This window comes from Amphiura filiformis, chromosome 7 (assembly GCF_039555335.1).
Source record: "Amphiura filiformis chromosome 7, Afil_fr2py, whole genome shotgun sequence".
Taxonomy (NCBI): Eukaryota; Metazoa; Echinodermata; class Ophiuroidea; order Amphilepidida; family Amphiuridae; genus Amphiura; species Amphiura filiformis.
Window position 1 is genome coordinate 37,777,042 of NC_092634.1, and position 13,206 is coordinate 37,790,247.

At 38.5% G+C, this 13,206-nt stretch overlaps 1 protein-coding gene across 1 annotated transcript in view; it reads right to left on the bottom strand.

The window, feature by feature from the left end:
• The window catches only part of LOC140157116 (small ribosomal subunit protein uS9m-like), a 46,627-nt gene extending 33,809 nt beyond the window's left edge, over positions 1 to 12,818 (bottom strand). The window contains exons 1-3 of the mRNA XM_072180192.1: positions 12,715 to 12,818; positions 8,483 to 8,588; positions 7,306 to 7,409 (exon numbers count right to left, since the gene is read on the bottom strand). Coding sequence (XP_072036293.1) covers positions 7,306 to 7,409; positions 8,483 to 8,588; positions 12,715 to 12,804 — 300 coding nt within the window. The 5' untranslated portion in view covers positions 12,805 to 12,818. The remainder of the gene's footprint in view (positions 1 to 7,305; positions 7,410 to 8,482; positions 8,589 to 12,714) is intronic.
• Positions 12,819 to 13,206: the final 388 nt, after the last annotated feature.

Below are 13,206 nucleotides of genomic sequence, written 5' to 3' on the forward strand. Positions count from 1 at the left end.
ATAAGAAACATAATAAATAAAAAATTTGCAAAGTTATGACAAAATTCTCACTTTTTTTCCTCACAAAATATTAAAAGACATAAAAATTCAAAATGTGCAAAGTGATGAAAAACTATCACTTTTCCTCACAAACTATAAATAAGAAACATAACAAATGAAAAAATTACAAAGTGATAAAAATCCTCACTTTTTTCCTCAAAAAATATTAATAAGAAACATACCAAATGAAAATATTACAAAGTGATAAAACTTTCGGGTTGGTACAATTTGTAGACCCTAACTTCTCATACCCGACTTTTCAACCTAAAAATTTCAGCCAATATGGTACATATTTTCTAATGATTTAAGCAAAAATTTTTTTTTTATTTATCAAAAACTCAACTTAACTAAATAACAAAAACTGATGCTAAACTTAAAATGTGTATCCATTATTTAAATTCAATCAATCCCGGAAATTAAGCATGTTATTAAAACCCTAAGCCACGATGGGTAGATTTGTTTTTGATTACCCAGATCAGCTATAATGCGTATAATAAAGGTTACTGCATGGAGGTGAGGTTTATGACCAAGAAATGTAAATATTGACTTTCGGGCTATTTCATTATAAATGACACATTCTCAAAAACAGCTTTTATCATATCTGGATGATATAATTAGGGTGATAATGCAGTGTTGTTAACTTAATTCTAATTGCGCCACAAACTACAAGCTACATGAGCATTTTTACAGAATTCCATCAATTTTTGAACAAAAATTTGCCAAAATGTACATTTTTAACCCAATTTTCGAGTCCCAAAACATTTTGACCATGTATTCTGAATTAATTCTTTAAAAAATTAGGTACATTCTATGGCAATGTGCTTGTTTCAATGAAAATATGATATGTGTGGAACATCATGCAAGTTGAATGGTGAAAATTGGTGCAAAAATGTTAAAATTCCGTAGATTCTTGCAAAATTGGCATTTTATGTTAAATAAAAAAATGAGTGTCCTCTCCAATTCATGCCTCCATTTTTGTTAACATTAAAGAGGAAATATAAACCCTTACCCTACCTGTATAATCTGTGTTATATTACCAATTGATGGGACAGGGCACTGATTGAGGAATTCATTTATTTTACATACAGTAGACCACTTGTTCTTGATACCACAGTTCTGCGTTAAAAATTTGTCCTCTCCAGAACTGAAGTTAATTACTAATTGTTGAAATAAGAAGGATTATATCATAGAATGTGAAATTTGTAGAGGAAGAGTGGTCTTCCTTCTACCAAGGTGGCACATGATTTGGTATTTGTTGCATTTTGCAAGCCTGTATCCACGATTCTGTTTGCAATTTAACAAATGTCCTCTCCAGCACAATTATGTCATTTCCATGAATTGGTAAACAAACTAAAAAATAAAAATTTCAAAGAGCCAAACCCACAAGAAATTTTTGCATTTTATTGCAAATTATGCTTACAAACCACTTTAGTGTTCAAATTATTGTCCAGTTGTTGAGAACACATATGATATTATTCTGCATTGAACTTCGGTTAGCTAAAAATTGTAATATTCCTAATTTAACCAGAATATTAACCCTGTTTGTAGTGGATTTTAAATGCTGGGGATCTTTTATGCAATAATATTGATGCAATAATATTGATGCAGCTATTTCTAAAGTTAAAGTATGCTTTATTATGTGTTAAAAAATGTGTCCTATCCAGAACAAATGACACAGGAGGGTCTTTTATTTTAGGTTTTCCATGACTAGTACAACAGATTGACGAGAATACTCACTTATGCATCAGTGTAGCTATTGGGCAGGACAAAATGACTATTTCATGAATTTTTCATGTGAAGATAAAGTTTATCCTTAAAATATGTAGTAATTTTGCACCATTTATCTGGATTAGTATCAATTTACTAATTGTTTTATATTGAAACTGGCATATTTAAGACACTGAAGTGTAAAGGAACATACAACAATTATTACAGACTAAATATGAATAAGTATGAACCCAATGTTGGTTACATATACTCTTTCAAAGTTGTGTATTAAATTGTTTAAAAAATGTCCCTCCAGACGGCAGCTATGTTTTTTACACAGCAAAAATTCAATTTAATTTTTTAATGGTTCCTGAGGGTTTGACGCTCTAATATTTTGAGAATTATTGACACACCATCTGAACTTTGAAATGATAATGAATTTGCATGAAATAAATGAGTTTGAATTTTGACCCCTTTTGGGACTCAATGTTGTCATTTATAATGAAATAGCCCTTTCCCTCTGTGTGTGTCATCACATGAACAATTACGTAATCGTATTGACTTTTTGTTGAACCATGGTTGAACTTGTTAAAAGGTCAGTGAACTCATCATCACTCCTGCCAGAGACCATTTTCTCGGGGTGCCCTGTGCAAGGCAACATGATTCAGCTTTGGCCCTTCAGATCTGTAACCTAACTTTTCCAAGCTGTCCCAAAAATCTCTTTTCCCGTGAAAATTTGCTATCAATGCTAAAATGCGAAGGGGATACGGAGCCAGGGGCCAAAATTTCCACATCGCATCGTTCAACTAAAAAACATTAATTACCAGGACAAATGCGCGCGAAAAAATTGCAATGAACAAAATAATCATGTGCCATAAAATCGCGCCAAAGCCCACCCCTATAGCCAAAGTCATCCTTAAAGAACTAATATCACTTTCAAAACATACTGAATCTTCAATTATTAGGGGGGGGGGGGGCTGAAAAATATGTAGGGGGGGTTATACAATTTTGGAGTTCTGAATATAGGGGGATTCAAAAGTTTTGGGTGTATGAACAGGGGGTTAAAAAGTTTTTGTGCACTTAGAGGGGGGGCTGTAAAAACTTTAGCAACATTAGTCCTGAAGCAAAAAATAAAGAATAGCCTGCAATATTTTCAGTAAATGTTCCAGTATTAAAACCAAAACAAAAGTTCATAAGGGTATTTATTTGAGACAGGTAACATAATTTAACTACGTCCACGCCTAAACGCAAAACCTGCTATTTTTGAACTACGTCTCCGCCGACTGCGCCGACATAAAAACCAAGACCTACGGTCCAAACACTGCATGTAGCAGCAAAACACTCAAACACTTCTGGTATCAAACACAAAACAACATACCATCCCAATTCAACTTCAACGGGACAAATCCCCTCCAACACTGCGTCCATGCCCCATTTATAAAATCACCCATTTTAATTACGACCACACCCAAAGCCCAAACATGCTAAATTTCGACTACGTCTCGCCGACATTAAACCAGGACCTATACTTTGTCCAATTTACATGTACCAACAACAAATTCAAACACTATCAAACACAAAACAACATCTTGTAGGCCTACTCCTTCAACGCCATTGGGGGACAAATCCCCGCAATACTCAAGGCCCACGCCCATTTTTAAAATCACCACTTTTAACTACGTCCACGCCCAAACGCAAAATCTGCCATTTTCAACTACGGCTGCGCCGACTCATACCGACTTAAAAACCAAGACCTATGTCCAACATACTGTTCATGTACTGCCACCACATTCACACACAATTTAACATACTAATTCAACATCATGGGCACAAATCCCCAAACACTATGTCCCATTCATAAAATCACCAATTTTATCCACGCCCAAGCCCAAAGCCCAAACCTGTTAATTTTCAGTTACGTCTCATGCCGACTACGCCGACATAAAAACTAGACATAGAATTTGTCCTAGTAGGCCTATACATGTACCAACAACTAATTCAAATACAATCACACAAAAAAATTACCACATCTTGAACTCCTTCAACGGTATAACGGGACAAATCCCCCATAATACTACGCCCACGCCCATTTATAAAAAACCTGTCAATTTTCAACTACGCTCTGCGCCGACCGCGCCTTGTTAAAAACCGACACCTAGGGCCTATAGGCCTACTCCCGAGTAGTACCAGCAAACATACTTCCTTTGTTTCATCTGCAACTTAAATAATGCATCTACGCTGCATTGATCAACCCGCCAATTTAAACTGCGTCCACGTCAAACGCCAACTCTTTCGGTTTTTCGACTATGTCTGCGCCAACTGCGCCCACAAAAAAACCAAGACCTATACTTAGTCTCCAGAATAACACACTCACAACATTACCATACACAAATCATTAAAACAGAATACCCCACTCAAGCACAAAACACCCTATTCCAATACATACAAACATGTTACAACTTTATAAAACTATACCCCCGAGAGGGGTATTCTGTAGTTACTCCGACCTTAAACCTCATTGGTCCTTATATAAAGCCAATACTAGGCAACCAATCAATAAATCAATCATATTGATTTGTCCAAGCACAAGCTATGAACCAGGGTTAGACTCTTTCACAGGAGGTAAATTTGTTTATTGTATAAATACAATAAACTTTATTATATTGCGCCTATACAATTTTAGCTCTAGGCGCATTACAATAAGAGAAAACAAAGAAAGAAATAGCAATAACAAGAAATGGATCAAATTGGAAAAAGATGGGTTTTTAAAAGCTTTTTGAAGCTGGCCAGTGTTTGGGCCTCCCTGATGTTGCATGGGAGGTTGTTCCAAATTCGAGGACCAAAGGAAGTGAAGGCGTTATCACCAGCTAATTTGATTGTGGGAGGAATGGAGAGCCGAGTAGTATCCATGGAAGAGCGTAAATGACGAGATGTGGTGTAGGAATGAATTCTAGATTGAAGGTAGAGTGGAGCTATGTCATTGACACATTGATATATGATGGTGAGGATCTTGAAATTGACACGCCCCTGATGGGCAACCAATGTAAGTCCTTGATGTATGGGGTTATGTGGTCACGACGTTTGAGGTCGAGATGAGACGCACTGCCCTATTTTGAATACGCTGCAGTTTGGATAAATTGATGTTGGTGGTGCCAGCAAGGAGAGAGTTGCCGTAGTCGAGGCGAGATAATATGAGTGCACGGATGATGTGATGGCATGAGTCTGTATCAAGGAAGCGCCTGACTCGAGCAATATTGCGAAGTTGGAAGTTAAGAGTTTGGCAGAGTCCAGATACATGGTCATTCATGGATAGAGGTGAGTCAAGTTTAACGCCAAGGTTACGAACTGAAATGGCAGGTTTAATAACAGTATCGCCAACCATAAGATGATGTGAAGAGGAGACGAGATTGATATTGTGTGGTGAGCCAAATACAATGAACTCGGTCTTGTCCATGTTTAGTTTCAAGTTATTAGATTTCATCCAGTTGCATAATTCAAGAATGCAGTTTTGTAGACGATCAACAGCCAGCTGAGAATGGGATGCAATTTTTGGATTAAAAGATGTATACACTATGCGTGTCATCAGCATATATGTGGTACATCAGGCTATGATTACGGATAATGCTGCCAATTGGGTAGATGTAAACAGTGAATTGAAGAGGTCCCATGATGGATCCTTGGGGTACCACAGTCCAAATCGGTATTATCCGAAAAACAGTTTCCAATGCACACACGGCTATGACGATCAGTAATATATGATTTAAACCAGTCTTAAGGTGGACCAGAAACATTAAACGTGGTTTGAAGACGACTGATGAGGGTGGTATGGCTTATCGTGTCGAACGCCGCCGTCAGATCGAGCATGGCCATGACGACGACATGATTTTTATCCAGCTCACATAGAATGTCACTTTTAACTTTAAGTAAAGCAGTTTCTGTACTGTGGCCAGTTCGGTAAGCCGACTGATGGTCTTCATACATATGATGTTCATTTAGATAGTCTTTGAATCTTGAGGAAACAATACTTTCGATGACTTTAGCGAGAAACTGAATGTTGGAAATGGGCCGGTAATTTTTCAGGATATTTGAATCCAAATTATGTTTTTTCAACACAGGTGTAACAATGGCCTCCTTGAATGCATCAGGGAAAATGCCATCTCGCAGAGAAGCATTAACTATCTTAGTAACAATTGGAGAAACAACAGACACATTTTGCTTTAAAATCCAAGTTGAAGTGGATCAAGATTGCAAGACTTATTTGCAAGTTTGCCGATAACCGCTTTCAACCTCATCAACTAACGCAGGGACAAAACAAGTCAATGAGTCTGTTGTTTGACCACTGGATTGAACCATACTGTCATTACCAATACATATATCAATATCAAATTCGGCACTGATTTTATCAATTTTGGATTTAAAAAAGCAAGCAAATTTATCAGCAAGTTCGGCAGCAGATTCATGGATTGGACGACATTTACCAGATCTGTTTAGAAGGCCGTTAACTGTACTGAAAAGATCTTTACTATTCGCATTGGCCAGTTTGGACTTGAAGAACTTTGTTTTAGCCTGCAAAATAAGATCACTGACATGGTGCACCTGATCCAGATATGCAGAACGATCGTGCTCACTACCAGACTTGCGCCATTTGCGCTCTGATCTCCCGCGCACCCGCTTAGCTTTCCTTATTTCTTCATTGTACCAGGAAGCCTACAGCGAGCAGCAACAAGTTTTGTTGAAAGAGGAGCATATTTATCAAGCAGGTTGGTACATATTTCTGAAAAACTAGATACAATATTATTAACATTATCAGAGTGAGGTAATTTTGAAAGACTACTGGCAAGATCACCAGCAAATACTTGATTGTCAAAATCACGGAAATTACGCAAGGTACGGTAAGTTTTGGGAAGATCAGGTTTGATATAATCAAGCTTACAGGTAACAATAAAGTGGTCAGACATTGGAGGAATTTTAACATCCCAATCAACAATAATATTGACGTCATTGACTCTAGATATTATAAGATCTAATGTGTTACCCAGCTTGTGGGTAGGTTTGGTCACATGTTGATTAAAACCATTAGTACAGAGAGAATTCATAAATTTACAAACCTCTGGTTTAGCAGGACGATTGACATGGATATTTAAATCGCCAAATATAAGAACCTTATTGGCCAAAGATGACACTTCATCTAAGAGGGAATCAAAATCTTTAAGAAAATCATTTGTGCGAAGTTTGTTGACACTGGATGGGTAAGGTCTATAGATGGAAATGAGTATTAAACCAGCACGCTTGAGTCTTTGACGATGACATCTCAAATGTTTTGAAACTTAAATCCATTGGGACAATGGACAGATTCAAAACAGATCGGTACAATACGCCAATTCCACCATAGCCTTGTTTTCCATCACCACGAGGATTAGGGCTTAGGTTATAGGTTACAGTGAAGTTAAGTGTTAGGGTTAGGGTAAGGATTAGGGTTTATAACCAAGTTATTTGGTTTTTGGACTAATGACCCTTCAGACTATCGAGTATTGACCTGTAACCAGATAAGTAACTTACATCTACATCTGCTTGTGTGAAAGTGGTAGGATCTTCTCCCATCATATTAGCAAGGTGGCGCTTTCCTCTGTCGTAGGCCTCACGCTCAGATTGGATTAATGTATCTGTGCACAAAAACATAATTCAGAGTTTGTTAAGATACTTTCACTTTCAATAAAGAAGTTTTCTATACTCACAAAAAATATCCATCGATGATTTAAAATATCTTGTGTTTCAGCAGTTTTGAAACGATCATGCTAATAAACATTTCTGCTTCAGCATCAAGAAAAATACAGCCCTGGTGATATTCAGAGGTACCAAGTGAAGTGTTGAAATCGAATCGTCTAGAACTTGTCTTGTAAAAATATCATTGTTGATATTGTTCTTGTTGTCCATCCAACCCATTTTTGCCGTCCCAAGAAAAATCATGAACATGAAATGACGCCCATTACCACTATATCAAGCCTTTATAGTTGCACATTTGTTTAAGTAAGGCTAGTGCAGGCCTTCTCAACTGGCGGCGCGCGCCACTTGTGGCGCTTGTAGTTAGTCAAAGTGGGGCGCGAAGTGACACACGGTAAATTAGCTAATTTTTTTCACATACATTTATAACAAAAAAGGGGTGAAAATACCACATCTGAGCCTTAAGAAAGCCCTAAAATCTTCCGGGGCACTGCCCCCTGGACCCCCACGGCCGTGGCTTTCAAGGACCACAAGGCGGGCCCGGGGCGGGCCCTTGGACCCCACCCACTGTACGTTCGGTCTCGTACACACGCTCCCTTGCAAAATCCTCCCTTAACATGTTGGCACTTCATGATCATTAACATTTCCCAGTTGGCACTTCAAATAAACAAGATGAGAAGGCCTGGGCTAGTGCACCTCCTATGGCAAACATGACCTTAATCTAATCTTCCACACAGGGAGTGTACATTTCAAATGTGGTTAACTTGAATGGGTGGCTTTATTTGAAATATACACCCCCTGTGTGCGACATTAAGGTCATGCCTTCCATATACAGGGTGTATAGAATTTAAATGGCATCTACAGGCTATTGGAAACTTAGTCTTGTACATATTTGTTCAAATTCTCCTTAGTCATTTTGGAATGATTCAAGTTAGTTAATAACACTGAACAATTTTTTAAAGGGCATTACATTGTCCGACTCTGAAACAAAAATCGAATCAATGACTTCACTGACCAAATTTTTTCCTCCTTTCTTCAGCAGCAGCCATTATGGCAGACTTCTGATTGATGGGTGAAGATTCATCAGGATTTGCTGAGCTGCAACATCTTGAATGCTGAACCTGCAATGATTAGTACAATATGATGTGGTGCATTTAAAGTTAGGTAAATGAACCATGAGAGAAATTATCTTTTGGAGATGATATTTAACCATTCGACCTGTGTATAGAAGAGCGACAGGCTGTATCAATCAGCTTTGTTTAAATGAAACACTTGCTTTTTCCACATATGCAACTTTAGATCCTCTTGAAATGACTAAAATTTTGTTGTTTAATGACCTTTTCCTTTTCAGACATAGATCTACAGAAAAGGCATGTAAGGTAAGGTGAATGTTACTGCATTTTGATGTAGCAGTCTTGTCCATGTTTGCTCGAGAAGTCTGGCCACGAATTTGCTCACCGATTGCTCGAGAAGTCTAGCCAAGAATTTGCTCGCCGATAGCTTCACATCCTAGGCTTGAGACCATTGCATTCAAAATCTAGTCGAATTCACTGAAGCATGACACTGTGTAAAGCAATGGAAATTCAGAAGTAAACACAGCCGATCACAACAGGTGATTGCATCAAAAATGTTGCTAAAATTACACTTTACAGCAAAATTTTAGACTATCCAGATTTGGTAAATCTTGCTCAATCAAAAGATACTGGAATGATGAACTTACATGAAGTGCCACACCATTCCTCCCTCTTCTCACTTGGTCGCGAGATCCTTTTTAGGGGAGGGGAGAATCTGTGGCACTGTTCAAGCCTCAAGGGAGATCAAAGAGAATGCCTACAAAACTCTTGTGAGACCAACACTTGAGTATACATGCAAGTACAGTGTTATGTCTGGGATCCATACAGGAAGGGAGATGTACAGTCATTATAAGCAATCCAGAGAAACGCTGCCAGGTTTTGCCTCAATAACTACAACCAAAGGGATAGTGTCACTCAGATGATAGAGGAGTTGAAGTGGGAGACATTAGAACATAGTCCTGTGTGAGGAAAGAAACTAGAATCCAGATGATGAATAGAATCATCAACAACGAGGTTGGGATGAAGGCTGACAGCATCATTCGGCTCACAAAGACCTCCAGGGCTAATTACAGAAGGGGATCACAGAAGATCTACTGGCCGCACGTAAAGAAAGTCTTAAAAAGATGTCCACAGATACAGCTTTATTCCCAGAACAATTGCAGTAAAACCCACCATTTATTTATTCTTCCGTGAGTTACGAGAGACACACACACGGCGCATTGACTACCCAAATCTTCTAAGAATGTTGGAGAAGATGCAGCTTGACCGTTATTCCGACTGAACCTGAACCAGAACCAGAACCAGATACAGATTGACTCATCGAAATAACTTTCATCCCAATTTCAACATTAACAGAATAATAACCTCCGTGCAAGGTATTGCACCGCTGTCCCACTCAAAAAACATAGCAAGGTACCGACTCTAGCATCAAATGCGTAACTATCGTGTGCAAATTCGAAGCGAGAGTTCTCGAGTAACTCACCGATAGCTTCACATTCGAGGTTAGAGACCTTTGCATTCAAAATCCAGTCGGATTCTCTGAAGCACGACTCCGTGTAAAGCAATGGAAGTTCAGAAGTAAACACAGCCGATCACGACGGGCGATCGTATCAAAATGTTGCAAAAATTGCACTTCAAAAAAGTTCAAACAAAACAGGCAAATTTTACTCAAATTCAATTTAACTCAAAACTTAGGTACCGGTAGTCCGAATAATCAGACCCAGAACAAGATATTAATTTCTGACATGATCCTGTACTGGGTCTGAACTGTTTCCATATGAAATCTTGATGGCAAATTGGACAATAGAAGCACATGGTTCTATATCTGGTTCCATACAGCAATACGCAGTATTGCTGTCTGGTAAGCAGGTACTGAATTGAGACGCCGGAGCCGGTCAAACACAGAGGACTAGCCTACATCCCGTATCCTACTATCACTCAAACAAGCCAATCTCTTCACGAATTCACTCACCTTGCGATCCTACATCATCAGTTGAAACAAACATCTAAGTTTCCAAAACAACAACTTTGTCATTCCTCAAAACTACAAGTAACTTCATTAATAAAAATTGAAATCATACTATTACCCGTTATTGAAAATTTTGTTCGGATTTATGTGAACCAAAAGAACGCATCGAGTCGAGTTCAGTTTACCAAAATGGTAGCTCCTGCCTCCTGGTCACCTCAGATATGACGTCAGTATCAAGCTGCTTATTAAACGGTGGATCGGATTGGTTGAAATCAACGCCACGCTTTTTGACCTTACAGGGTCAGAGATATGCATATTCATGTATGAAAACAGCGATGCGGATATAGTATCATCACCGAGAACTGAGAATTGCGACATTTTCGATGTTTGTACCGGGAATTTCAGACACGGAGACTCATGGAGATTTGAAAAATTCGGTCCAAAGGTAACCAAAGGGTTGGGGATCGATTTTTAACTATCACTAAATGTTTCGGAATTGAGGTCGGCTAAAAAGTAGACAGTTTCGGGGACTGTAATTGGTGTAGATGTCACATTTTGAACAGTGGGTGATAAGTGACCAATTTCATGCTCAGCACAAGTGACTATCTTTACACAGGGTACACATGGTTCTACGTGACAGCTTTTTAATCCCTGTTCAGGTGACGTTAATGACGCTAGTGTGGACCCTCCTTCTGATACTTGAGTTTGGACAAGCGGAACAGGGTTTGTCTACCTCTCTGTTGTGTAAACAAACCAGGAAATTCGAAAGTCAGCGTAATAGTACGGCACTAAGGTACCGCAGCAGTGCCGCACTATTACGCTGACGGATTCAGCAGGAGGACTATTTTAACTTCCTGGTTTGTTACAAACAGAGAGGTAGACAAAAACCGCTCCGCTTTGTCCAAACACTCAAGTATCAGAAGGATGGTCCACAATAGCGTGATTCACGTAACCTGAATAGGGATTAAAAGCTGTCACGTAGAACCATGTGCTTCTATTGTCCAATTTGCCATCAAGATTTCATATGGAAACAGTTCAGACCCAGTACACGATCATGTCAGAAATTAATATTTTGTAGGTATCCTAGGTGAATTCAAATTTGCCATCAAATTGCATCGTTTTATATATCAAATTAAAGCCCTTGAGTAAACTAAGCCAAAACTGAAAACCTTTTTTTCATAGCACTTTCCGTAGCAAAGTTACATCTTGTCAAAGATTGACTTTCATCAAAAAGATTCAGCTAGCAAAATTCCCCAAAACGGCATTTCGGGGTGTTTCTAGATCTTAGTCTCATGGCGATGGCAGCTTTTTTTAATGGAACTGCTATCAAAATCCTCTAAAATTCCATGTATGACTTGATTATCACCATAAAAAATCATATATTTGGGTCAAGTGAAGTATAGAAAACATATTTATGTAGGTTTCCTTCACCCACCTATTCTCGAAAAAAAATTCAAATTTCTATGTAAGTATGCATTGTGTTGGGGCCCCGGACTCGGCGAATTCGCTGACTAGTAAATGTGTTAACTAAGGTTTGCCTAGGTTACCTATATTTTGTTCTGGGTCTGATTATTCGGACTACCGGTACAGTAGTGCCGTACTATTACGCTGACTTTCGTATTCGGCGAGGAGGACGATTTCGACCTCCTGGTTTGTTTACAAACAGAGAGGTAGACAAAAGACCGTTCCGCTTGTCCAAACACTCAAGTATCAGAAGGATGGTCCACAATAGCGTGATTCACGTAACATGAATAGGGATTAAAAAGCTGTCACGTAGAACCATGTGCTTCTATTGTCCAATTTGCCATCAAGATTTCATATGGAAACAGTTCAGACCCAGTACACGATCATGTCAGAAATTAATATTTTGTTCTGGGTCTGATTATTCGGACTACCGGTACAGTTGTTTCATCATGTTCATCAAAATACTTTCATCTAAATTTCATCATTCACTCTCTGGATATTTATACCGCTTGGTCCTGTCCAGTATAACCTTAGAAGTAGGAGTAGATAGAGTAAACATGTACACAACACAACATGCTTTAAGCTTAGCACGCCTTCCATGCCTTCCGAATTCTACTCCAATCTGCAATGGAGAAATTAGACCTGATTTCAGACACAAATAATGTACAATTAAAACAAGTAATACTGCATTTTAATAGCTCATAACATATATTTATACTTTTGCAACCTCAGTACTCTTACCATAGGATTTGTGGAAGCTGGTAAGGCTGGAAAAACCCCCGTTTTTCGTCTCCAGTAGAGCAACACAAACCGTCTCATGGTCGCCGCCATGTTGAGAACGCCACCTGCGGTTGATTTTGCTCATAATTAGTAAAAAGAGAGAGGGGGGGACGACGTGTTTTTGAGCAAAGAACTTTTCTTTTCCAAGAATTATATATTTTGGGATATAAAATATGTTATTCATGAAGAGATTGAGGATGTGCTATTTTCTTTAAAACGGTGTTCTAGGCTTTTAAAAAATTGCTAATTGCATTTTTAATTCTGTCGGTCCGTGTCACGTCACTTCCGGTTGATGATGTTCGAGTGAAAACAAGTCCCTGATTCGATTTTTGTTGATGATTTCTGTCATTGGTGTTATGTAAATTTCGATCGCAAATAGTCAGTGGGATCAAACAACCGTTTCTAAGTCTTAAGAGTGAAAGAAACTTACTTGATTTACCGTTTATATACTGA